This window comes from Ischnura elegans, assembly GCF_921293095.1.
Source record: "Ischnura elegans chromosome 13 unlocalized genomic scaffold, ioIscEleg1.1 SUPER_13_unloc_1, whole genome shotgun sequence".
NCBI classification, from domain to species: Eukaryota; Metazoa; Arthropoda; class Insecta; order Odonata; family Coenagrionidae; genus Ischnura; species Ischnura elegans.
This window is the reverse complement of record NW_025791657.1, coordinates 1,927,388-1,953,807: the sequence shown is the minus strand read 5'-3', so window position 1 is coordinate 1,953,807 and position 26,420 is coordinate 1,927,388. Positions and strand designations below refer to the sequence as shown.

At 36.8% G+C, this 26,420-nt stretch overlaps 2 protein-coding genes across 2 annotated transcripts in view; one reads left to right on the top strand and one right to left on the bottom strand.

Annotated features, from left to right (window-relative positions):
- The window catches only part of LOC124172154 (zinc finger protein 271-like), a 112,625-nt gene extending 92,117 nt beyond the window's left edge, over positions 1-20,508 (bottom strand). The window contains exons 1-3 of the mRNA XM_046551568.1: positions 20,093-20,508; positions 19,852-19,989; positions 14,194-14,361 (exon numbers count right to left, since the gene is read on the bottom strand). Coding sequence (XP_046407524.1) covers positions 14,194-14,361; positions 19,852-19,989; positions 20,093-20,260 — 474 coding nt within the window. The 5' untranslated portion in view covers positions 20,261-20,508. The remainder of the gene's footprint in view (positions 1-14,193; positions 14,362-19,851; positions 19,990-20,092) is intronic.
- A 244-nt stretch (positions 20,509-20,752) lies between these two features.
- The window catches only part of LOC124172480 (zinc finger protein 271-like), a 40,111-nt gene continuing 34,443 nt past the window's right edge, over positions 20,753-26,420 (top strand). Inside the window, exons 1-2 of the mRNA XM_046551919.1 lie at positions 20,753-20,791; positions 21,523-21,660. Coding sequence (XP_046407875.1) covers positions 20,753-20,791; positions 21,523-21,660 — 177 coding nt within the window. The remainder of the gene's footprint in view (positions 20,792-21,522; positions 21,661-26,420) is intronic.

The following is a 26,420-nucleotide window of genomic DNA, read 5'->3' as shown; positions in this document are numbered from 1 at the left end:
CGACCACACTATTCCATGAATTTATTTGGTGTATCATACGCCACCCTCTTTACCACTCCGACATAAGCTGAAGCGAATACCACTTGTTTCCTGTTCTCAAAAAACACCTAAGGGGACAGAAATTCAGGTCAGATGATTCAGTGCAAGAAGTCGTCAGTTAAAAATACAGGAAGAGCAGTACAACACGAGAACTAAAAAGCTAGATATAATAATGCCAAAAATTAATTTACCCTCAGGGCAAATATTTTGAAAAATAGCTAAATCTTTCCCCTTTCCAACGATGGATGCAAAGTTGAAAATATACTCATTTTTCAGGATAAAAAAAATAGGAAATCTTAAAAATTATTACGGAGGCTTCCACGGTGAGTTAATTGGCGATTGATTTTTGGGTTCCTTCCATGTTGACTCATATTTTGTGGACAACCAAAAAAACTAACTAATCCCAATCAATGCCTTTCATTTTCTTTGATGAAGGAAACTACCCTTTTCTTTGTTAAACCAAACAAAATACAAGAGCCAACTCCTTGAAAAAAGTGAAAATGATTGCGCTAATTTTAAATTGTACCTAATTTTCCAACTTATTAAAATTGGACCAAATATGATGCTAACTTTTGCACTTATTTGACCAGGTTCCATGCTAACGCTTTCCATGAGCGCTGATATTTACTTTTGGATACTCGATTCGCAGCCAAGTGCTTTTTCTGGTTAATTATTGCTATTTTTTTCAATAGACCAGTCCTAAACCTTAGCTCAAATAATACATACGAATCTTAGTAACAATCTTCACTGCAAAAAATGCTGCATTTCAATAAGCCACAAAGAAAATGTTCCTAGCCACTGATCCAAGTAGTTAACCCCTTCAAGACGGTGGAGTTCTCCCCTCAGCATGGCTGCTGTACTGAGCCTCAAAGAGACTCTTCCATCCCCTCCATATTGAGCATTTCTGCAGGACATTCCTTGAGAAGGGTCTCGCTGATAATCATGCATTCCAGCACCAACCCTTTTCTACCCTCCCTAGCAGGGACTCGGCAATAATTCGGACTCCAGAGGGTAGTTGGGCTCTCTGCTTTCAGGGTTTATAACGCTACCAGTGGCATTGGTTTGCAGTCAATCATGCTCTGTTTATATTAATTAGTTACATGGACAACTGTTTCTCGAACGTAAATTACAGACTTTCAATTGAAATCCTTGTTTCACTCTGAGAATTATCAAATTTTGAACAAAGCTCTAACATCAATATTAATGCAGCAAAATGTTCCATGCTGATGTTTATACCAAAATCTGACGTATGTTAATATGTTCCATTTAATTTCATTCAAAAATTGTGAACGCTGCTCAAAAGGCAAATAATTCAATTCTTAGTTTATATTTTTTGAGAAAGGAACAAATATTTATTTTGCCACATGACTGGACGAACAATTGCATGACTGCAGTCCCTCACCACTAAGAGGGGTGATATAAGACGAGGGGTCTGGGTACTTGCTCCCGGACGTCAAGGGTAAAGCCTAAGCCATGCTGTGTTAGGTCCCGAGGCAAAGACATCGCAGACCCACGACCGTCATAAATGGGGAAGAGCTAGGAAATGTATATATTCAGCATTCGTTCAACTGTGTAGGAAAATCTTCGATCAAAATTTGTGGCTTTTCGTCTCCCCGGTCAAGAAATGTCCACACGTATATTTTCGTCTTTAGGAGGGAAAAGGTTAAATACCAAAAAAAAATCAGTAGAAAAATATTTTGCTTGGTAAAATCATTATAAAAAACCACATAATTACAAAATCATTGAAAAGATAACTTCTCTCCCCATTTCAATTGGCAAGCAAACTAAAGAAAGAAAGTATGGATGGACTTCTAATTCATAAGCTTCATCCTCCACAATCATTTACGACAATAGGGTAGTTTCCTTCATCAAAGAAAACGAAAGGCATTGATTGCGATTTGTTACCCACCATTAGTGTATTTATGATATACAAATGATTTGGTTTTATAAATCCCAGTTAATGCGAATGGCATTGGTCAATTTCAACCGCATTTGAAAAAGGCCAGATTGGCGCCCATGCGATGCCACTCCCCGTGACGTCACAGGGACCTAGTTTCTATACGAGAAGAGAGGAGTTTTACATCGTCAGAGATTACCAATGCATGCATGAGGCACAGAGCTCAGGGAATCATGTCTTAATAATCACCTATTAAAACTGGCTGAGGTCGGAAAGTTTCCTTCGTTTGATTAGGTATTATTAATCCATAATTAAGCCAAGCGCTACCTGCTAGCAGCCTGCACCTAGCAGTGCTCAAAGCCTCGCCCCTAGGTCAATTCACTTTGCAGCAGCAGGAACCAGAAAGACATCACACAGGCTTATCCCGGCATTCATACTTAGCCGTCGTATTTGCCCCGTGCTTGAAAATTTCCACTTTTCATTTAGTTGCGAAAAAATAGATATCGTGATTTAAGAATCTATAAATGTGAAATGCATACTCAAGGAGTAATAATCTTTCGATTTAGGAAATAAAAAAATAATAGGAAACCACCCTATTCCTCCATGTATTTATTTCCCTTCTGAGCACTCACCCAATGCTTCTGTTGTAGACTCATGGGCCATAGTGATTCCCTTAATTGGCTCCCCATCCTCCATAAATGTTGGCTGAAAGTAAGAAGTTTATGACTTTTTATGAAAGGCTCGATAAACTTATTTATAAAATGTATTGCATCAAAATTTTTGAGGCCCTCCAAAATATTTTCTCAACAAAATGACTTTCTTTCAACACACAGAAAGTTCAAAATTTTCCCAGTACCCTCAACCAGGAAGTGGTTTTTGAATAATATTACGTCTGCATTGTTAATTTATATTTATTAGATAACTCTGCCAGTGATGTCTTTTCGTACGCTATCCTATCATAACTAAGGTAATATAGGAGATAGTTTCATCTCTGAATTACAATTATAATTATAATAATGTGTAGTTCAATTTAGTAGGAAGGAAAAGGAGCTTATAATATATTACCAACAAATTAAAAGTCATTATTCTCTTGCCAGAAAAAGTGAAGGCATAATTTTGAAACAAGGCAATATTTTTGAAAAAAAAAAACATCACTGTCAATAAAGTAAAAATCTGTACAAACACGACAAAATGTCGTCTTTTTTTCCAATTAAAAACTGGGACAAACATGCACTTATTAATTAAACACTCTTGATCAATAGTTTACGAAACCTCAGTTGAAACCAAGGTCATAACCCAGCCACTGCAAGATGTCCAATGGACTTCCATTTGACATCCAGAAGTCTCTTATGGACATCCTTTGGATGTCATTCAGATGACATCCTATGAGGGTCACTACAAAGACATCCATATGGAGGCTCTAGAATGCTATCTGATGGACATGATGTAAAATAGATAGTAAATAATATAAATTATATCAATTTATGACTTCTTAACCCCTCAACGCCGTCATGCGTACCCAGTACGCGCCCTTTAAATTTCGTATGCCACCGCCATGCGTACCCAGTATGCTTCCTGACCAACTGTATATAATATTTTTTTTCCGCCAGACATTGCATGTTTAATTAAAACTAATTACTCTATCGCTTGAAGAAATGTTTTTCCTCTCCAATAAAATATCCATAACGGCTTTATGCCTTCAAAATGTTTTTAAAATGCTTCGATAAAATTCCGTTTTAAACCAGCGCGTTGACGACTTCGGTCCAAAAACTCAACGCCTTCCTTCAACTGTTCTATCATGAAAACTTCCGCCTATTCTGCTTGAGAGACGTCAAGAAGGGTCAGCTACTTTAGCTTGAGATACGGTATCTTCAGAACTGAATGCCTTCTCTCCGTCTTCTGCTTGTTTGTCGTCACCTCGAGCCCCAAGTGTGTTTGGCCCGCCTCGTTAGTCCTTAGCGTCCTAGGCGAAGGGGCCATGTGCCTCGCTCTGCATTTATTTTTTTATATTTTTTTTCTGGACAGTAATCAACGAAGATAAGATTCCATCATAACAGTCAGCATATACCAGGGCCCCTTCGAGATATTTTCTCGTCTCATGAGGGAGCTTCTAAACCACCAGCTTCAGTCCACTAGAGTCATTCATGCTGTGTGGTGTTCTTTCAGGCAGTGTGTTGAAATTCTCATCGGGTGTACTTACTGTGAGTGGTATTTTTTTACAATTGGGGATCCTACCATATGGGAATAGTATTGAAAGGCAAAAAAGAGACTCGGAAGTCTGTTAGTGTGTTAGGTTATGGTAAATTCATTGGTGGGGTGAATTTCAAGGACCTGTTATTGCATTCGTAACTAATGGAAAGAAAACGCAATTACAAGTGGTGTATGAAGTTATTTAGGAGACAATTGAATGCGGCAGTCCTAAATTCATATGTTGATCATAGGAAAAACACGTATAAAAATTTGACTAATCATTTCGCGTGCCATTGGTCGAGGTAATATTTTTGAAATATCCGACGTCATACGAACTGTTTGGACATGGCCGTCACTCATTGCACAATTTAGTACCAAGACTCACAGAAATACATTCCCTAAAGAAAATTCCTGCAGCTGGGAAGAAATCAAAGTCTCAAAGGAGGTGTGCAGTTTGTGCCTAATATGGGAAATGAATAGACTGCGTGTACTGGTGTGAAAAATGTGCAGTGGGATATGTTTGGATTGCTTCAAATCATGTCACACAAAGCAGATTTTCTAAGGTAAATCATTTGAATATTCACATATTGACGTTTGAAACATTAGCACGTGATTACCTAAATGGAATGATACGGTAATAATGGAACGAAGTCAGAGAAGTGGGCGGAGTGGTAAATTTCAAGTAGGCGAAACGGGTAATCCTATCGAAAGTATCCAATCTGTTATGACATTTACAACCCCAAATAACTAAATTACATTAAGAAATTGTATTTTTTTAATGCATGGAATGTTAGACATCTTGTAGCTTATTCGACACCAAATTAAAATCTTTCGAAATTGAAAATTTATTCATAAGTTCATAAAAGAAGATACATGAAACAATAAATATCCTTTCAAATCGCTCGAAAAATTATTATGCAGTAGCGTATTATGTTACGCAAGTTCACTTAAATTTTCAACGATTCAGATCGTATATTTTGAAAGACATAAATTATTGAATGATAGTGTGCCAAAAAAGCGAAGTCATTTAAATCTCATCCGGCTGCTGAGATGGGATTAAAATTAAATGCCCGCCGCGCTTGAGGGGTTAAAGGTGCTGGAGATGAGTATTTCGACAAGCAGTTCAAGTCATCAGTCGGGCCAATTTTGGAACTAACACCCATGACTTACAACTATCAATCTATCTACTTTGATCGATTTAGTCAGATATCAGGTGCCATCAACACAAGATGTCTAGTGGCAACATATAATCAGTGCTATGTGTATTATCATGAACAATGTTGATGTACTGTCACCCAAATACAGTAGCAGTTATCAATTGCGAATCAATGATCATCAGACAGTGCAATGATTTTTTTTGGATTTTGTGGAATTTTTCCAGATTCCTCCAAAGGGTATCAACCGCTGATCGGATAAACAGATTGTTTGTTATTAAAATTCATATTAGGCAGAGTTTATACTAATCATATAATTGTGAACCTGTTTTTACCAAGTGGATTCCTTAAATGTGTTGACTATGCAGATATCTGGTAGGCTCAAGTTAAACTTTGATAACTAATCAGATGTTATCATTGCACTAAAATCAAAAGCTTGCTTTTTATCAAATTATATGTTTACTTTGAAAGTGCAATTCCTCAAGGCTGGAATCTACAATAGAAATACAGTAGCCTATTATAGAAATTCCAGGTTTGAGACTGTGTGCTTTTGCAGAGAACATAAATGCAAAAAAATAAGGTTTTGCGATTACCACAATGACAACATCAGATTCTACGAGGAAATTTGAGTAGGAGGACAACAGTTTTTGTCTCACAGCATCAAAACTTGTAATATTTTAGGGTAAGTAGGATTACAAACTATGTATTTGCCTTGAGTGCAATCAATGGATGAGATGAAACCTATAAGAATTCCCAGTAAAATTTTGAAACCTGGTTAGCCCAAAGAAAAATATTTGGGCCACATTGTATTAAAGTTTCACTTTTAAATCTCTTCACTTTGATATTACTCTAACTGTCAAAATCTGGTTGGACAATTCCATTAAAAGAGTATTCAATACAATATCTTAACGATGATATGCTTAATAAGAAAATGCAATCAACAATTTCAGAGTTTGTCTCCAAGAGTTTGGCGTGGACTATATACATATATTCAAGAAATTCGCTTGATGAAAATGGTCCTCAATATATAGAATAAAAAAACTGTTCATTTAGAACATGATTCATATGAAAAATAGAACACTATATTTAAAGGGGTTATTTTTCATTAAACTATGCCTAACCTCGATTTTACACTTTCTAGCAATTTACACTTTTTTTCCTAGTCCCCATCAAAAGTGTAAAAGAGGGGTGAAAAGGTATCAACAGTGCTTTCGAGTGTATGATATCTGATATCAACATGGTGGGAATGCAGTACATCTGTGATGAAATATAAATAACAAATGATAATTTACACATTTAATTATATAGCTCTACTATCAACCACAGTTTCGACACACTGTGTCATTTTCAAGGTCTCATATCCTTACAATGAGAAAATTATGCAACAATGAGATTAGCAATTAGTGATGCATGATGGGAGAAAGAAACGGTCAGTATAATAGAATGGACACAGTGAGCGTTCTACAAAAAAGAAGAATATACTCACAGCTGAGAATACAAATCAAGAAGTAAGGAAACGATGCACCACACACTACATATGGAGCATATTTATAAATGACAGCAAGGCATCAAAATTGACAGCTACAGAAAAGTAAAGAGAGGAAGCTTTCAAAATGTGTTGCTCCTGAAGAATGTTGAAGATAAAAGGGGTAGTCAGAGTAAGTACCAAGGAAGAGCAGAGAATAGGAGATAAAGGAATTCTCTTAAAAATGATGACCTCATAAAGATAATCAGAAAAAGAAAAGGACACGTGTGCTGTAAGAGGGGAAAGTAATGCTTCTGAATGTGTTTCATGCATCAGATAATTAAGAATGTAAAAGAGAAGAAGACCGTATAAATGAAAAGAAAAAGAGATAGCCGTGAGCAATGGAGCGCTATATAAAACCAATTTTAGGATTGCTGACTTATGATGGCAATAAAGTGTAGATGCAGTTCAAGTTCAACTTACAATAAATAGTTCATAAATAGTATTACCTGATCGGAGGATGTTTCATTCGCCAGTTTGCTTGAGGTGCCATCAGTAAAATCATGGTGCACACATCCACCTTCATTATCACTGATCTGATCTTCTTTAAAAGGAGAGGACCTGCATGTTCCAAAATCACCCTAATGGAAAGAGAAACAGTCATTGATAAACATTTTAATCAATTGTTAGAAGGACTGGTGTAACTATGGGGGTATGAGGGGGATAGATCCCCACAAAGCCTCAGAGAAATAAAAAAATATTGAAAACTATTGTCTAATTTTGACATATAATTCCACAACAGAATGAATTTGTATGTTAGCATAACTGAGCTAAAATAGGCAAGAGAGCACTTACCAAATCATCAGTGGCCAATGGGTCTGGGGCATTATCCGAATTTTCAGCTGTATTTGGTGTGTACATCACAGGATATTTCCGTTCACCAAGTTGGTCTGTGTTCTCTTCTTTCATATTAAACTTGAAGAGAACAATGGATGTCACCCAATAAATGCAAAATTATAATAACAATAGCATATGTCCAATAATAACTAGGGATTGTCAGATCGGATACCTCAGATCCAAATATCAGCAGATATTGCCCTTCATCAGATACATCGGATCCAAAGTCGCGGAAGACATTGGATCTGGATCCGAAATTTTGAATAATAGCTTCAGTGAACACAACTAGGGTGGAAAGAGTTCCGATTCTATCATCAAATGCACCGTCGCATGGGATTCTTGTCCTACTCATGACCTGTATTATTTGAAAGCTCTCACAGAGGTTACGTAGGAGAATTTCAGCCGTGGACAATAAAAAAAGGCAAAATAGGACTGGCACATAGTGTGACTCTTCCCAAGAGATTGAGCAATCATCCAGTGAATCTCGGCGTCAGGAATTTGAAAATGCATTTCGATCCGAAAATATCTCATCTTAAAGATCCGGCTCCAAAAATCAAGGATCCGATCCGAATCCAAGAAAAATCCTGGATCCATCCATCCCTAATAATAATAATAACAATAATAATAATAATTATAATAATAAGCTCGTGTGGGGTTTTCCGTCCCCCATCGGGCGCGTCCCCAGGTGGCGGATAGGGGAATGCTCGGCAGATATGCAGGGTAGGTGGGAAATAAAATACCACCCGCGGACCAAAACGGAAACTGAAATCCAGGCGTGTCTGTTCCCACATTGGGCGGCGTCCTGGTCAGCGTCTGTCCCCATGACAGGGGCGGCTGTTCTGAAGACCTGGCAGTAGGTATAAAATGCAAATCCCCCATCAAAGATGGAGACTCGGAGTATGAGATGCCTCGGAGAAAGGTCGCTGCCTGGGGTTCTCCAGGGCACGTCTGGAGCTGACGCTGGACGTGACAGCATGCAAGCCGTCAGTGATGGGAGGTTGAACAGGCGGACACCCATCGGGGAACCCGAAAGAAACACAGCCGATGATAATAGAATGAATACCACCAAACACCTGCAAACACCTGCTTTAGATGCTTCCCAATCTACATCTGTAGAAAATCGAGGGACCACTAAAGCAGGAAAAAATCGTGTACGTATGAAATGGACTCCCGAAATGAATAAATGAGTCATGCATGCGTATTACACCATAACCCGGCTTGAAATAGATAAAACTAGTTATAGAAAATACATTTTTGAGAAATTTAAAGAGCATTACCCAGAATGTGTAGTCACCGAACAAAGAGTAGCTGACCAGAGACGTGCAATTGTATTAAAAAACCTTTTACCAGTTCCAATACTTGAAGAAATAAAACATCAAGTAAGCAAAGAATTGTCCAGAAGTAGCCTTATAGACCCTCCAATAAATGAGGATGAAATCAGTTTAAATGTTGGACCTACATCTAGCGAAGCTGAACCGTCAACAACCCCACGTCCCGCAGAGGAATCTAGGAACGAAACTTTTAAAACAGGAAACTCAGGAATCATCAATAGCCAATGCCAAGAAGAACATATTGACACCAATCAGTCCAAAACGACAAATCTTGAAGAGACTGAAATATCAGAATTGCTAACCAAAACGGTAATAGAATATTACGGTTCAGATCCCAGCCAGCGACCGAAAATTCCAAAAATAAATACATCAACGAAGTTTATGCAAACCGTCGCTATGGTCAATAATATCCTACCACAGCTAACCCAGTATTTAAGCAATATTTCCGACATCCATACATTGATTTATGCTGCTTCTATCACCATTAGTAAACACTTAGGCTTCAAAATCAAACCGAATTCCCGATCTGAAACAGTGCCAGTAAGAAAAGAAACAATTCCACCATGGAGAAAACGCTTAGAGAGCGATATAAAACATCTAAGGCAGCAAATTGGTAAATTGACCCAATATCAAAATGGAAATAGATCAAGAAAGTTAATATCATCACTTAAATGTGTTTTCAAAAATTTCAACATAGATGTAGCTAATGAAAACCACAGCAGGTATGTCAAAGAGTTGCTCGAACTTAATAAACAAAAACTAGCAGTTAAAGTTGGGCGCCTTAAAAGATACAATAAGTCTTTCAATAGAAAGGAACAAAACCGGAAATTTAAAACTTCCGAAAAATCATTTTACAAGAAGCTGAGATCATCTGCAACAACTGACATCGAAGGTAAATTGCCAGATCAGGATGGAGTGTACAACTTCTGGTCCTCAATATGGTCGACCCCAACAGAAAGCAATTCGAGTGCAAGCTGGATTGGAAACGAAGAAAACTTACACCTCAATTTAGTTGAAATGCAGTTTACTAAAATCTCAACCGAGGACATCAAAATAGTTTTAAGAAAGGCACATAATTGGAAATCACCAGGTCCTGATGGAATTCAAAACTTCTGGTATAAACAGTTTACGTCTCTACATGGAGCCATAGCCAAATGTTTTAATGATATTATTAATAACCCAACAATCCTCCCTGATTTCTTCACAACAGGGATAACATACATGAAGCCCAAAACAATGAATACGGAAGATCCAACACAATATCGACCCATAACATGTCTACCTACTATATACAAAATACTCACGTCTTGTATTACAAATAAAATATATAGCCATATTGACCAGAATAATATACTTGCAGAAGAGCAAAAAGGATGCCGAAAGTTCCATATGGGATGCAAGGAGCAATTGACAATTGATTCTGTAGTATTACAACAATCACGCAAAAATAACAGAAACCTTCATGTGGCTTATATTGACTACCGTAAGGCGTTTGACAGTGTCCCACATAATTGGCTCTTAAAAGTTCTGACTACATACAAAATCCACGGCACCATCATTAAGTTTTTAGAAGCAACTATGGCAAAGTGGAAAACAGCCCTAATGGTCAATATATCGGGTAAAGGCTTTATAACACCAACCATCGATATACAACGGGGTTTATTCCATGGAGACTCATTGAGTCCACTTTGGTTTTGCCTGGCGTTGAACCCATTATCAAATGCCCTCAATAGCACTAAATATGGATACAAAATAAAAAATAGTACAAACACCAGTTTTACTTTGTCTCACCTTCTATATATGGACGATATTAAAATCTATGCCTCAAATGAAATACAGCTCAAGTACCTTTTGGATGTCACAAGTAGGTTCTCCGCGGATATAAAAATGCAATTCGGATTGGATAAATGCAGATTGCTTCACATAGAAAAAGGGAAAATCAAGCATGGTAACTTCAATGTTACAGATGACGAGTCAATAATATCTATGGAAGCAAATGAGAACTACAAATACCTTGGATTCCTGCAAGCAAAATCAATACAACATAAACAGATCAAGAAGGAATTAACAACTGAATTCCATAAAAGACTAACATCCATCCTTAAAACAGAATTAAATGCACGAAATGTAATCAAAGCCATCAATACGTTTGCGGTACCTGTGTTGACATATACATTTGGAGTGATTGACTGGACCAAAACCGAAATAGCAGGCATAGAAAGATCAATACGTACAACATTCACAAAATTTAATTTACACCACCCAAAGGCTGCAATAGAAAGGCTAACGCTACCCCGCTATATGGGAGGTAGAGGGTTAATAGATTTACAACAGCTCCTCAAAAACCAAATTCATGGACTAAAACATTTCTTCTACGATAAATCAAACAGTTCGAAGCTTCACAAATCAATAGTATATGCCGACAACAAATTAACACCATTAAATCTAAAAAATGGCACGACCGATGAAGCAACCAACACAGGAGCTGTTCTATTAAATAGAAAGGTAGAAGTATGGGCCCAGAAGGAATTACATGGACGACACATCAATGACCTCAATCAACCATATGTTGATAAAATCTCATCAAACAAATGGTTGTCATTGGGTGAACTTTATGGAGAAACCGAAGGGTTCATGCTTGCAATACAAGACCAGGTCATCCGCACTAAAAATTATGCAAAGTACATCCTTGGTGATAAAAGCATAACAGATGACAAATGTAGAAGGTGTTTTCAAGTACCTGAAACAATCCAGCACATTATATCTGGCTGTAAGATGCTAGCTAATACAGAATATTTAAGTAGACATAATCAAGTTGCAAAAATTATCCACCAAAAACTGGCCTACCAACACAAGTTAATAGATACTAAGACCCCATATTATGTGTACCACCCTGAAACAGTGCTTGAAAACGGCGAATTTAAAATCTATTACGATCTGCCAATTCAAACAGATAAAACTATAGTTAATAATAGACCAGATATAGTGTTGATTGACAAGAAATATAGAACTTGCTACATAGTTGATATTGCCGTGCCACTGTCGCATAACATCGAAAAGACAATTACAGGAAAAATTAACAAGTACCAAGATCTGGCAATAGAAATAAAAAGAATATGGAATATGGAACAGGTTTATATAGCTCCAATTGTCATCTCAGCTACCGGTATCATCCCAAAACACATACAAAATAGTTTCAAAATACTCAACCTCCATCCAAATACTTACATCAAACTGCAAAAGGCTGTAATAATTTCAACCTGTCATATCACGAGAAAATTTCTCAACGCAATTCAATAGTGAAGAGTTACCTTGGTGAAAACCCGTGCTCTTAACACTAAAGCTACTCAGTGAAAACTGAAGAAAATTTAAGAAAAAACATAATAATAATAATAATAAATATTCTCAGACAATGCCGATCTCAGGAACAGTCAATGAAATCCTCCTTAAAATCATCAAAAGATGCATTAATGAAAGAGGTTATAAAGGCTGACATGGGATACAAACCATTTAGTTTTGGAGAGAACCAAGATCGGATTCAAATACCAGACCTAAATCAACAAAAGCAGGAATGGAAGTCTAAAATCTTGCATGGAAAGTTCCCAACAGTCATACAGGAGGATTGGGTTGACAGAAACGCCTCTCTGAAATGGCTCCAAGATGGCTATTTATACCCGGAGACTGAAGGGTTTGTGATGACAATTCATAACAGAGTTATACGAACTCACAACTATGAAAAAAATATATTAAAACTTGAAATTGCAGATAAATGTAGAAAATGTGGGAAAACGGGTGAATCCATTGAACACATAACTTCGGGGTGCTCAGCTCTTGCTGGTACTGACTTTTATTGATCCACAAATTACAGCTAAGAGCAAACATAGTCGATGTAGCAATGCCACTAAATGACAATGTTGAGTCTACGGAAAGAGAGAAAACACAAATATATCAGAATTTGGCCGGTGAAATAAAAAATATTTGGAAGTTGAAAGACGTCAGCATACACCCACTGATAATCTCTGTGGAGGGAGTCTTGTCTAAAAGATTCAAAAAAGAATTCGAAGACCTGGGAATTAAAAACCAACTGATAAACCTCGGGCAAAAAGCTGTTTTACTACAGACCTGCCAGATCGTGAGAAGATTCCTGGGTCAGGCATGATCGGACAGTGTAGGATAGGGTGAATTCTCTTCCTTAGCATCCGAGCCTAATCCTAAATTGACCTTGGGATAGGCGAATATTTCCATCTGGATTTAATCGGCTGAGAAAGTGTATAAACTCAAATATTGATAATAATAACCCCTATAATAATAAAAACTACTCTTTTACTTGAAACCACTCAAGCAGGCCAATATACATACTCTTATGATTCCTTCGACTCACAGATCAAACTGCAGAATATTAACATTCAGCTACTGCAATATTTAACCATCCTTTCACTTATTTACTATGGATATTTATCCCCAATGCCTTTTCCTCCTTCATTCACATTTACAAGATCATAAAAGTTAAAAATATTTCCAAATGAAATTAAATTTTAATAATTTGGACATGCAGTGTGATCCTGAAGGTCATGATCTAAAGAGTCAATTTTGTTTTGTTTCCAATAATTGCAAGAACAGTTTCTTCAACTGAGTCCGCAAAATACTCGACTCGAGTGTTTTGACTTGCCACCTCGTAGCATCACTCCCACGTATCCCTCCTCACATCATAGCTCAGGAAGTTAGAACACGCAATGAACATACGCTAACAACCTAGGCGGGGACACACGTATGGATCTCAAATATTGAGCACAAAAGCCTGAACGCATTTATAAATACATTAATTAACAACATATAAAAGCATTTGCACAGATTTACTGAATGACTAAGGAAAGCATCAACATATATCGCAATGTGTTCCAGCAAATGCTATCAATGAAAGCTATTGATCACGAAGAAAAAGATGTACTTCTTGCTCATTCTCGTCCAGTATTAAGCACATATAGTTTATGCAGTGGAAGCAACAGTCCAGATTTGACATATATTGCATTGAAATTCCCAAAAAAAGAAGTGTAGTACTTTTTCTGCGAACTGAAGACCAGAAATTCAGAAACCCTTTAGTCCAAAGATTTCCGGATTTGAGGTCCTCGACTGTATTTACAGCAACGACTGACATTCAACCGAGGAATTCGTACAACTGAAGGTCTTTCAACTCTATACATATATGAGAATAAAACTTACCAGCATATTGTCCAAGGGTGGTTCACACTCTGGCACAGGAATGTATATTTCAGTCACTTGAACTGTGCACGGGATCTGTGACGTATCTTCGGATGCATCTCGAATACAGTCCTTTGTCTCTGAAGTAGATCCTGGCTTATCTTTAGCTGCACCCTCTCCTTTGATACTCTGCTGAGAAAGTTACACTATTAAACAAATGAACTCCATCTGATTCAACAAATAAGGGAGGCTCCTAATCTTAATTAAACAGGGGGTTTAACATCTTTGTCCCATTTCTCATGGATGCAGACGGTCTGCCATATTCATGCAGATAAGGTTCTGTCCATCCACGTGGCCACTTTGCCCCTGGATCATCCACTCGTGTACAGGGCACAGAGACAGGTTTGTGCTTACACATGAACGCGGACGGCTGATGCGGACCAAGCAGATTTGTCAATGGAAATAGGGTGATAAACTTGGGGTGATACGGTGAAATAGCTTGGAGATAACAGTGCGAGTGCGTCTTTTTACCTTGTATGTAAAGTGAAAGTGGACATGTGAAAATAATGGAAAACTTTCATCTCGATGAACTTCAGGAAATGTGGTCATGAAAGCGGCTTTTAATTTCCTTTGTGCCACAATAGGGTGCACCCAAAACCTCCTTAGTGGGGGACTTTTCTTCTGTTTTTTCTAACATGGTTCACAGCAATTTTGCTTGGAAATCACTTGGAAATACGGTGTTCTTTTACCTATGCAAGCTGCACCAGCTGATATTACTCTGGCTGTGGACACATGGGCTACGTGCACTCCACACACATAGTGCGGACCATCTGCATCCATGTGAAAAAGGCCTTAACTATGCTATTGTCAAAATGGAGTGGTGCCTGAATGTCTGTGAATACGTCACTCAAAAGCTACAGACCAGACTACTACAAAATTTGGCAGGAATATCATTGGTACACTTAGTTCACTTGGAGGCTATATTACAACATCCTAAGAGCCATGGAAAGCCCTTCAAGTGACGAAAAGCGTACCAGGTGTGGAAGAAAGAAACCAGAATTTCCCTATTGGTGGTGTGCGCTATCAGTTTGAAATTTGAGGAATCACTTCTGCAATGCCATCATCTCCAAGGTAACGGACAAAGTTTGTCAACATGGGCAGAAATGGGGGAGGGGGGATATGCTTCCCCCATTTGCTTAAAAAGAGACAAGAAATTTAATACAGTTATGATTACGTTCATTTTATTTTGTTTATTGCGGACCCTCAATCATTCAATTTAAAATAACATTTAATAATAACTTTCATATCAAAATAAAGAAAATATTTTTCACAGTAATTGTTGTATTTAATCTCAAATATGAGATGACCTGTCAGACCCTTGTGCCTCCCCGGAAAAGAATCTTGGATCCCCCCTGTTTGTCGACATGGAGTAAGCTAAATTTCAAACATCAGCATATTTTTCTACTGGTACGATAAAAAATACATGATGGCCCTGGAAGAGAATATGGGGTTATGTGCAGAGATTACTTAATTCCCTCACTGACATTACTAAATGTTGAGATTGAGGGTTGCAATTTTCATGAGGGAATGAAGAAAAAACTTCTTATTCTTCTGCTCAATTTGGTTCCACCATTGTAATTTTCTGACAAGGAGAAATCACGATAGTGATGTTCAGGATCTGAATGCCTATGTTATTTTCTGAAAGTTTCCAGGTAGCGTAGAAAAAGTGTCACAGCTTTCTTCAACATCTGCTCATGTTTGAGAGATAAAGATTTGAAAGATGAAAAAGATCATGTAAAGATTTTGCTCACCATTACACTCCTTGAGTAACAAACTCAACTGCTAAGAAAATTAAAGAGTTTCATAGTTAACAGCTAAAAAGGGGATTACAAAATTGAAGAAAAAGCTATAATTGTAGAGTAAAGTGAGTAAATTTACCAAAAAGGATGGTAGACAGAACTTCAGCCATAAAATTAATTAAATTTTGATGAAAAACATTTCGTTCAGTGATACAAATTTGTCGTTACCCATCTAAAATTTGAATGCTCATGTACCTTTAATAAAAATTTCTTGTTCATTTCCACATTAAAATGTTTGCTTTTATGTATAATTCACCTATTGATGTAAATAAATTAAGACATAAAAGTGCCCCTCTCGGCCCCAAGCTGGGGCAGAGTAGGGCACTGAAAGGAACATCGGACTCACGATTTTTTTTTCATCAGGATCTTTGCTCATACATTAGTGATTACTTTAAACTGAACAATGAGTCTGTATTAACATGGCCTTTCCCCGTGGATGCTGACGATGAAAAATGGTACAAGCGAGATGCTTTAGTTTAAACTTTATTTTTTTGCAGCTGAAATACTTCATGCAGTGAATATTTAATGATAATCGTGGGATCAGTATGGACCACTGAGCTGTAGAAAAAAAAACAATGCCTTTTCATCTCACAGGAATGAAGTTATGGATGAAAGTAAAAATCACCATGTGTTGCACGTTGCGGCACTTTAGGGGTCACTCCCAAATTTCAATTGCTCATATTTAATTAACAATTGGCAATTGGTGGTTAAAATTGTACGCAATTTCTAAATTCACCAGAATGTAGGGCCATGGGAATTTCATGAAAATCTGAGTCGGTGGGTGTCATGGCCTGGTTGATTTGAAATGGAATGACACTTAAGGTAAAGTAGCATTTCTAGGATTGCCACAAACCATGACCTTTTCCACACGCTTCCACTAATTCGGATCCTTTTATTTCATGCTCTGTGGGGGTTCCCTATTAAGTAAAATAATTATCAGAGTAGGTGAAAAATCTTCTTATTTATAGTGAAAATATTTTAAAATATGAGAAATCTCCATTCTCAGACTCAGAATGGGATATAAAGTGGCACGTCTTAATTTTTGAGAAAGTAGCGACAAAAATATTCGTAAATGGTATTGTTCCTTATTATAACTCTTCAATGACCAATATTTATTATAGTTTAAAAGACTGACTAGCAATTTTCAATCATCACTTACCTAATGAAAAGCTATCAGACAGCTAAATGGCTGTTGAAAGAAGTACTATCTTTTCCCTGATACTCCCGCATCAAAATTTCGAGTCGCCCCTAGCAACTAGGGTTCCCGTATCACTTTTACCTATTGCTAATTTTTATTGCCCTTCTAAAATAATACTATGGACTACATTATCCTAAATAAATTTCATTGTATCCTTAAAATATACAATGCGCAAAAAGTTTCATTTATTCAGCAATATTTAAGCCTACAGCGATTTTTGGCCCGCTTTCTCCAATTTCAGGCCACTGTGCGACTGTTATAGAATGCTTCCAATGCAACTAGCAAAAAAAACTTCTCAATCTACAAAATAGTACAACTGCTATGCTTCTGACTTTTTTTGGATGGATAAATGAAGTCATTTTACGCACATGAACCAAAAAATCAAAGGCAAACTCTTCTGGAACATATTTATGGGAGCGATTCAAAATTATGAACACTCATTTTTTTAATATCTAGTAGATACCTATCTAGAATATGTCTACCCTATGAAAGTGCAGCTGTTTCTTAGCCTTATAAAATGCCGACAATTTAGATACTGAGAGTAATTTAAAGAAATGATACATACCAGAGAAAAAATTTTCTGTGACAAAATGGTAAGCATTGACAATTTATTCTTATGTTATTAACCCTTTCACACTCAACATTAAGTGAAGCTGTCTTGGAATCTTCATACGCATAAGACCCAACGTCGACTATAGCTGTCGTGATTTTTTCATCAAAAACGACCGGACGCTGGCTCTAGCAGATACATGGGGAAGGGCTTTAATAATTTATAAAATTATTTGCTTGAAAATATATTTTCATTTTAGTTACATATCTCATACTGAGTAATATCAATTTTCATGGGTTTGAAAAAAAATTTGTTGAAAACTTTCATTTATATCCAGTCCTGCTATACCGTAAAGACTTTTACAATTTCTATTTCTAGGGGGGTAGCTGCCCCCTTTGGTCCCCCACTGGGCATGCCCATAGGAAGTGTAGTAACCGCTTAGGTAGTGTTGTCCAATGCATTTGGGCCCGGCCTGAGACCCAGCTTAGCGGGAACTTAGGGCCACTCCTTGGCAATTAAGCCCGACCCTCCTAATGCATTTATGACCCAGCAGCAATTCATTGCCGACTGAATAAATTGTCAATGGTTTTTGGAATGATTTATTTTGTAGAATTTGGCATGTTAAAATTTTATTTTAAAATTACTTATGGACAGAACATAACCAAGAATTCATTTCAAGGTATAAAAAATTTGTTGCATGCAACAAAATATATCAATGAAAAAAAACCACTGTCAATATAACCACTAGGCAACGGTGAGGATGATTACAAATGAGTGGGAGGGTTGGGCTTAATTGCTGAGGAGTATGTCTCAAAGCCTGCTTACACAATACATCACCACGTATGGGTTAATGCCTAGATGTATGAATGCGAGAACGAACCCCAAAATGCACCGTGTAGCCACTCCACTTGTGCAAATGCATGCACAGAAAAAAGAACCTGTTCTTATTTGGTTCATGCATTCATACCTGCACTACCCAGGGCCACCAAAATCATTCATGCAAACATACATTTACTTGTATGTGTTAATGTACCGCGTAACCAGGCCTTCAAGCCGGCCTGAATGCCTCCGACAATTACTACCTCGACAGTCACCTCCCTTCACATGCGTCAGCCACAGTCGACATCCAGTTGTTAGCGATAAAAAATCCGGCGTCCAGCACGAAAGAAGTAAACTTGATCACTTTTGCATTTGTTGAACCCTCATTGATTCATATAAAATGCCTTGAAAATGGACATTAAATTTCTGAAACGTCAGCTACTATGTTTAAATTACAAATGACTTAAAACTTCTGAGATCATAGCTCAAGATAAACAAGAGGTCCAGATCAAAAGATATGTTATAATATGTTTAGGTGCACTTCAGTCCATGCTTGACAAATGATAAACAAACTCATCTCCAGGTCGGTCACAGTTCATTATTTGCCAGCCAATAGTAAATGTTTGTTCAATTTTATATGCTGCGGTAACCAAATCGAATATTTTAAAAGGAAGTGTGGTATATACGTAATGGCCTAGTGGGTATATTGCTTACATCACTTGATCAATGGTGAACTTGGATGCCTCACTTTACCAGAAAGATTGTTTAGTACACACGAAATTGTACCAGAAGACACCACGTCTTCAGTCGTTGCCGCTAAAACGCCTACTGCATCATAACAAGAACCTTGCCAAGGCTTCACAGATTGCGATAATTACAGATTGTAGGAAATTGGACGTTTTTTTAAGTGCTCCGTCGACAATGTAAGAGGGCCTTTCATGTCCCCTAATGTTGTTGATTAACAAAAGGTACGACCAAATTAACTTTGGATCACTTATAGAAGTGTCTTTATAGTTTATGTTGGATTTAGTGGCCTTATGAAGTCATACAACATTATGCCTCCGCACTAGGGTCATCCATTTCAATATAGAATCATCGTTTCAAATTCATGCTATATATTTATTAGGATCCGAAAATAATTATCTTCCTATATTTCTTACTGCCGTCAACACAAACCAAATATTGTCACTTCTAACTTTCCGAAGCTTATAATTGCACCGGTCTTCTATTGGGAAAATATGAAAACTACTCACCCCGCAGTTATCTCTCGGTGATATTTTCCTCAGTTCTGTGTCCGATTCTAAGCAAATTTTTTTGAAAACACTGAAATCCTTGAGCTTTTTCAAACAAAGTGAACAAATGGTGGTGGGAAGGCCATCTCCCTCATCAACCTAAGAAAGCAATCAAGCAATACGTTAGAGACATACGGACATAAAAGATATAAAGCAAACATTACGAAAACGAGAAATCTAAAAGATGAAACGTGGCACTTACTTGTAAACCGACTAAATCATGCAGGGCATGCTTCACACTTATTTCGTATTCTACATTTGAAGTGAATAAGTTGCAATAATAATAATGATTCTTCCTACAAAGTCTGCAAACGTCACTCTCTGAATTCCTTTCTGTCGAATCCGTGATAATCCCGATGGTACGACTCATTTCTTCACTTCAATATTTCATTCAATCTTTAAATCGGCTCAATCATCCACTCAACACTGACAGAGATCTCAAAGTCTCACAAGAAAACTATATACACTTCGATGGTGAGTGAAAGTGACAACACTAAGGAATAATCTAAGAAATATCCAAAAATAGCTAAAATTAATAAATCAAATCAAAGATAAATGACAACACAATAGAATAGTTTGAGAATATTTCAACAATTTTAATGCTCGCCCAACACGTTAACGGAGTTTGTTAATATGGGACGATAGCGGACAATGTGAGAAGATATGTGTGTAGTATAGTTTTTAGTTCGAGTTTTTTCCGTTTTCGGCACCCCTATAGAACAGGCTAACTGTTTGCGTTTTAAGATTTAATTTCTTTCTACCTCACTAGAAATGGAAGTTTCACCGTAAATTATCAATTTTACTTAGATTTGTGGTAGAAAAACAAATATTTTGCAGCGATAATTTAATACTTCTGTCAGAAATGGTATTAGAGCGCAATTTCAGCCGCCACGCAGGTGCGGTGACTTCATGGAATTTTCCATGGTGCCATTGCGGCCTTGCGGAGATAAATAGGTTAAACAAAACTTTAGTATAATACATAAAAATTTTTTTAAAGATAGCCATATTATCACTCATGCAATTAAACTCAAGAATATACAAGTCATCGATCTACATCATTTGTCGATAGTAGGCCTGTTGTACACGTATTATCATTAGCGGTGAGATACGTAACTACATACCTCGAATTTAAACCAATCTTTGCCTGCCTTATCTTATATAAGCATGTGAACCTTAAAGATTTGATTTACTGCAGTGGAGTCTACGAAAAAGTTTGACTCTTTCTTCCGATCTATTCAAATCTGATACTGTCCATCTACATAATCTGCTGTTCATACCTGAGTTAACCTTCATGATATATATCAGTTTTGAGTGGTTGATTGAGCCGATTTAAAGATTGAATGAAATATTGAAGTGAAGAAATGAGTCGTACCATCGGGATTTTCACGTATTCGTTAGAAAGGAATTCAGAGAGTGACTTTTGCAGACTTTGTAGGAAGAATCATTATTATTATTGCAACTTATTCACTTCAAATGTAGAATACGAAATAAGTGTGAAGCATGCCCTACATGATTTAGTCGGTTTACAAGTAAGTGCCGCGTTTCATCCTTTGGATTTCTCGTTTTCGTAATGTTTGCTTTATATCTTTTATGCCCGTATGTCTCTAACGTATTGCTTGATTGTTTTCTTAGGCTGATGAGGGAGATGGCCTTCCCACCACCATTTGTTCACTTTGTTTGAAAAAGCTCAAGGATTTCAGTATTTTCAAAAAGATTTGCTTAGAATCGGACACAGAACTGAGGAAAATATCACCGAGAGATAACTGCGGGGTGAGTAGTTTTCATATCTTTCCAATAGAAGACCGGTGCAATGATAAGCTTAGGAGAGTTTGAAGTGGCAATATTTGGTTAGGGTTGACGGCAGTAAGAAATATAGGAAGATTATTAATAATAATAATAATAATTTTACTGTCGTTAAGCCAATTTAGGCAATAGACAACGTCAAGCATATACATATACAAAATTAAAATTCAATTATCTCATTAATGACATTAAAACAGTATTCATTGTACCCTTACAAAATTTTAGACAATAATATCATACAAAATACAATTTATTTTACAAATTGCATGCAATCACTAGATTTTTGATTCAAAAAATTCCTGCAAGGAGTAAAATGGTCTTGCAACAAGCCATTCCAGTAATTTATTTTTGAAATTAACAGCAGGTATATCTACCATACTACAAGGTAACTTATTGTATATTCTTATCCCTATGCTCTTGTAGTTATTAAATGATGTGGATAACCTGTAGTATGGTAAATTTAATTTGTTTCTGTTCCTTGTGTTGTGACAGTGAATATTTTGTCTCTGAAGTAGATGAGGTAAATTATTCTTTGTGTGTAATATAATAGAGTAAATATATAAGTTAACAACTGTCAGTATATTAAGTTTGATGAACAATGGCTTACAGTGAGCTAATTTATCAGCATTCATCATTATGCGAATTACTTTCTTCTGCAACAGTAGGATATCATTAATGCGACTACAGTTACCCCAGAGAGCAATTCCGTAGGTGATTATACTTTGAAAGAATGCAAAATAAGCAGTCCGAACATAATGATCTGAGACATGATTTTTTAACTGTTTAATTAAAAAAATAACTTTAGAGAGTTTTCCACTCAAGAAGTCAATGTGATACTCCCAGGAGAGTTTACTATCTATTGATACTCCTAAAAATTTAATGTGAGTCATACAATTATCTTCTGGTGTATTTCTTAAACTAAAGTACAGCTCTTGGGTCTTACTTTCATTTAACTTAAACCTATTGGCTTGAAACCATAAAGCAGCTTGTGTCATAGTATTTTCTGTGGTATTTTTAAGATGTTGTACATTAGAACCGTTACAAAAAAAGGTAGTATCGTCAGCATATAGTATGGAGTGAGAATTAATAGAATAAGACAAGTCATTAATCATTGCCACAAATAAGAGGGGGCCCAACACTGAGCCTTGAGGCACACCAAAATCAGCATTAGTGAAACCAGAGTTAACTTTATTCACACAGACCACTTGCTTTCGGTTTTTCAAATAGGAGCTGAACAGTTTCAAGCTAGTACCCTTTACACCGTGGTGAGTTAATTTGTCTAAAAGAATAGAGTGTTCCACACAATCAAAAGCTTTACTCAGGTCACAAAATGTGGCCTGAGCAAACTCTTTATTTTCAAAAGAGTTGATAATGTTATCAATTAATGAGACCATTGCACCTGTTGTTGATCTGCCCTTAACAAACCCAAATTGAGAATCGCTGATTAAATTACTTCTGTCAAGGTAGTCATAAAACTGCTCATGTATAATGGTCTCTAGGATTTTGGCAAAGACTGGAACTAGAGAGATGGGACGATAACTTTCTGGGCAATCTCTAGGTCCCTTTTTATACACTGGAACTACTTTAGAAACTTTCAGTACATCAGGAAAATGTCCATCAACTAAACATCTATTCAAACAGAGTGTCAGAGGATAGACAATACAGTCAATGATATTTTTAATTAAATTTGTAGATAATTCATAGATATCTTTACTATGTGATGACTTAAGTTTTTACAACATCCTGAGGGAAGACTTCCTTGAATAAGAAACCATTATTTGGAGGTTCAACACATTTCTCAAGTAAACTATGAGCAGTTATGTTTGTTTTAATAATGTTACTGTGAACTTCGTTAACTGATTGCACAAAGTAATCATTGAGAGTATCTGGTGGGACGGTATTAGCCTTTTGCCTAGTTTTGTTGACTGATGAGATTATATTCCATGCCTTTTTGCATTTGTTGTTTGCAGATTCAATGAGTGATATATTGAATGCCCTTTTAGCTTCATTTATAGCATTTTTGTACAGTTTTCTTATATTAAGATAGGCTAACTTCCAAGCTTCTGATTTATCCCTTCTGGATATATCTCTCGAATGCAACACTCTGATTTTCAAACCAGCAAGTTGGGGTGTGTACCAGTTCACAAAGTTACTTCTTGTCTGTGACTTAAATTTTGCTCTAGGGTTGTTAATCAGGCATTTTCTTTGTGGAATACATATGTTAAAGTTATGGGTTAAGACATTGAAGAAATTATTAAATATTGTATCAGCATGATCAGATTCAATTCGGTATTTAGACCAGTCAATACCATTGAGTGTATCCCTCAGATAACACATCCTTTCATATGTGATTGGTCTAGATGTACATACATTTCCAACTTCAGTTAGAGGCTCACTATTAGCGGCTAAATTGCATAAGCTAACCCAAACACAGTCATGATCAGAAAAAGGAAAATTAGATACATTGCAACAAATGTTGGCCAAATTTACATTGCTAAATATGTTGTCAAGACATGCTAATCCTCTGGTTGGTTTTAGATTATGAGTACTGAGATTGAATTGCCGTAAGATATTCCTAAACTCAAGCACTGAGGACTTTGTCGTTGTAACATCAAAATCAGAGTTTAAATCACCACCAAGAACTAAACTATAATTTTTAAAACAGGGTTTGCTGAAAAAGGTTAAAAGTTCTTCCAGCTTCTCTAAGAATGCAGACACATTGCCATTAGGGGATCTGTACAGTGCAATTATAACTAAGTTAATGGCTTCAATTACAACAAAGGCAGCTTCCAAATCAAGCTCATTACACAAGAAATCGATATCTATTTTAGAACATGTGGAGAATAACTCATTCCTTACAAAAATGCAAACCCCGCAATTAATATGTTCCTTCCTAGTAAAACTGCAAACCAGATCATAATTGTCTAATTTTATCAGAGGAGTTTCATCTTCATTGCACCAGTGTTCACTCAAACACATAGCTTCAAACTTATTATCTAATCCAAACTTGTTTAAGATTACATGTTTTTTGTTAATCCCTTGTACATTTAAATACCCTATTTGAATAATAAATAATAATAATAATTGCGGATCCTAATAGATTTGTTCGAATCCGTGTGGCAAAAGGGCCACTCCTCTGCATGTGGATGGTCCGCACTCTTATGTAAGCTTCCATTAACGTCAAGAGAACCTTATCCGTGCATGTAGCGTGGACCATCCTCATCCATGAGAAATGAGCGGAAGACATTAAACCCCTTGTTTAATTAAGATTAAGAGCCTCCCTTATTTGTTGATTTAAATGGAGTTCATTTGTGTAATAAGGTAAATGTACCAATGCCTGACCCTGAACCAGTAGCTGACCCCCATTTCCTTACTTAGTAATAAGAAGAACCTAGGGCCCTTACATTGTAACCTTCACCCACATAACTAATCATAAAGATGTTACTTTGTTGCAAACACAGTTGATTTAGCAACAGAGCCAATAGTTCCTTGGCAGTTGCTCATTTTCAGTGGTGACTATAACTTCTATGAAATTTGAGGCCGTTTGTAAAGAATTCTGATCAGAGGTAAGCTAGCCTTTATAAGAATTTTACTGAGGTTATTTGTGTACTATTTGCAAGTTTATTGTTTCAATAGATTATTGGGAGTTTTTGTAATGGAGTTAGATCACTTTTTAACTTCAAAGAGCTAATTTACCTCTTACTTAGGGGGTGTCAGCTTTATGTACCAAAACTAAACTGCATGCACTAGTAGCTGACCCCAATGTTAGGCATAGGTGCAATCCATATTTTTCTGTTTTTGTGTGCAATGAAGCCTAAAAATGCAATTAAGCCTTCAAAATTAATATGAAATTGATTACTCAATGAGAACTAATGGCTGACCCCCCGGGTCAACCATTGGGACATGGTGGTATTTTGCTGCACCTTTACCTGACCCTTGAGTTGAGTTTAGCTTTGTAATAAATAATTGACCAGTATTAATAGGTTTAATTTTAAGTAAGGTTAAATATAAATTCTTGACACCTTTTCAACCTTATTTGGTAGAGAAATGGCTACTCCTAAATCCAAAATTTTAAAATATCCTGAGGATGACAAGGTAGCAGCAATCTCGGCAGTGAAAGGAGGAATGGGCATCAAGACAGCAGCAAGGCAATTCAAAGTGCCTAAAACAACCTTGCTCTACAAAGTAAAGGGTGTTTACCCAGAAAAAAGGAGGATGGGGCCAAATACTTTACTTTCAAAAGAAGAGGAGAAGGTGCTGGTTACTTGGGTCCTTGACATGGCCAAAGCTGGATTCCCAGTTTCAAAAGAAAATTTTTTAGCCAGTGTGGCCAGACTTGCTCGTGAATTGAGAAAGGAATTTAAAAATGAACACCCTGGTCGTAAGTGGTATGAGGGGTTTTTAAAACGCCACCCAAATATTAGCCTTCGTGTTTCACAAAATCTTACAAGGAGCCGAAGTGATGTTACAGCGGTGAAAGTTAAAAGTTGGTTCGGGGAGGTTAGGGATTACCTGGAAAAATCAGGCAATGAAGACATTCTGAAACATCCGGACAGAATTTTTAATATGGATGAATCTGCCTTTTTTTAATCCTAAAGGTGCTAAAGTTGTGGCAAAAAGAGGTGACAAGACCATATACGAGGGTTGTACCAAAAGTAAGGTTCCCAATGAGCTACAATGTTGAGCGAAGGTGATAGGCTAAATCCCACAACATTGCCGTGTGCAGT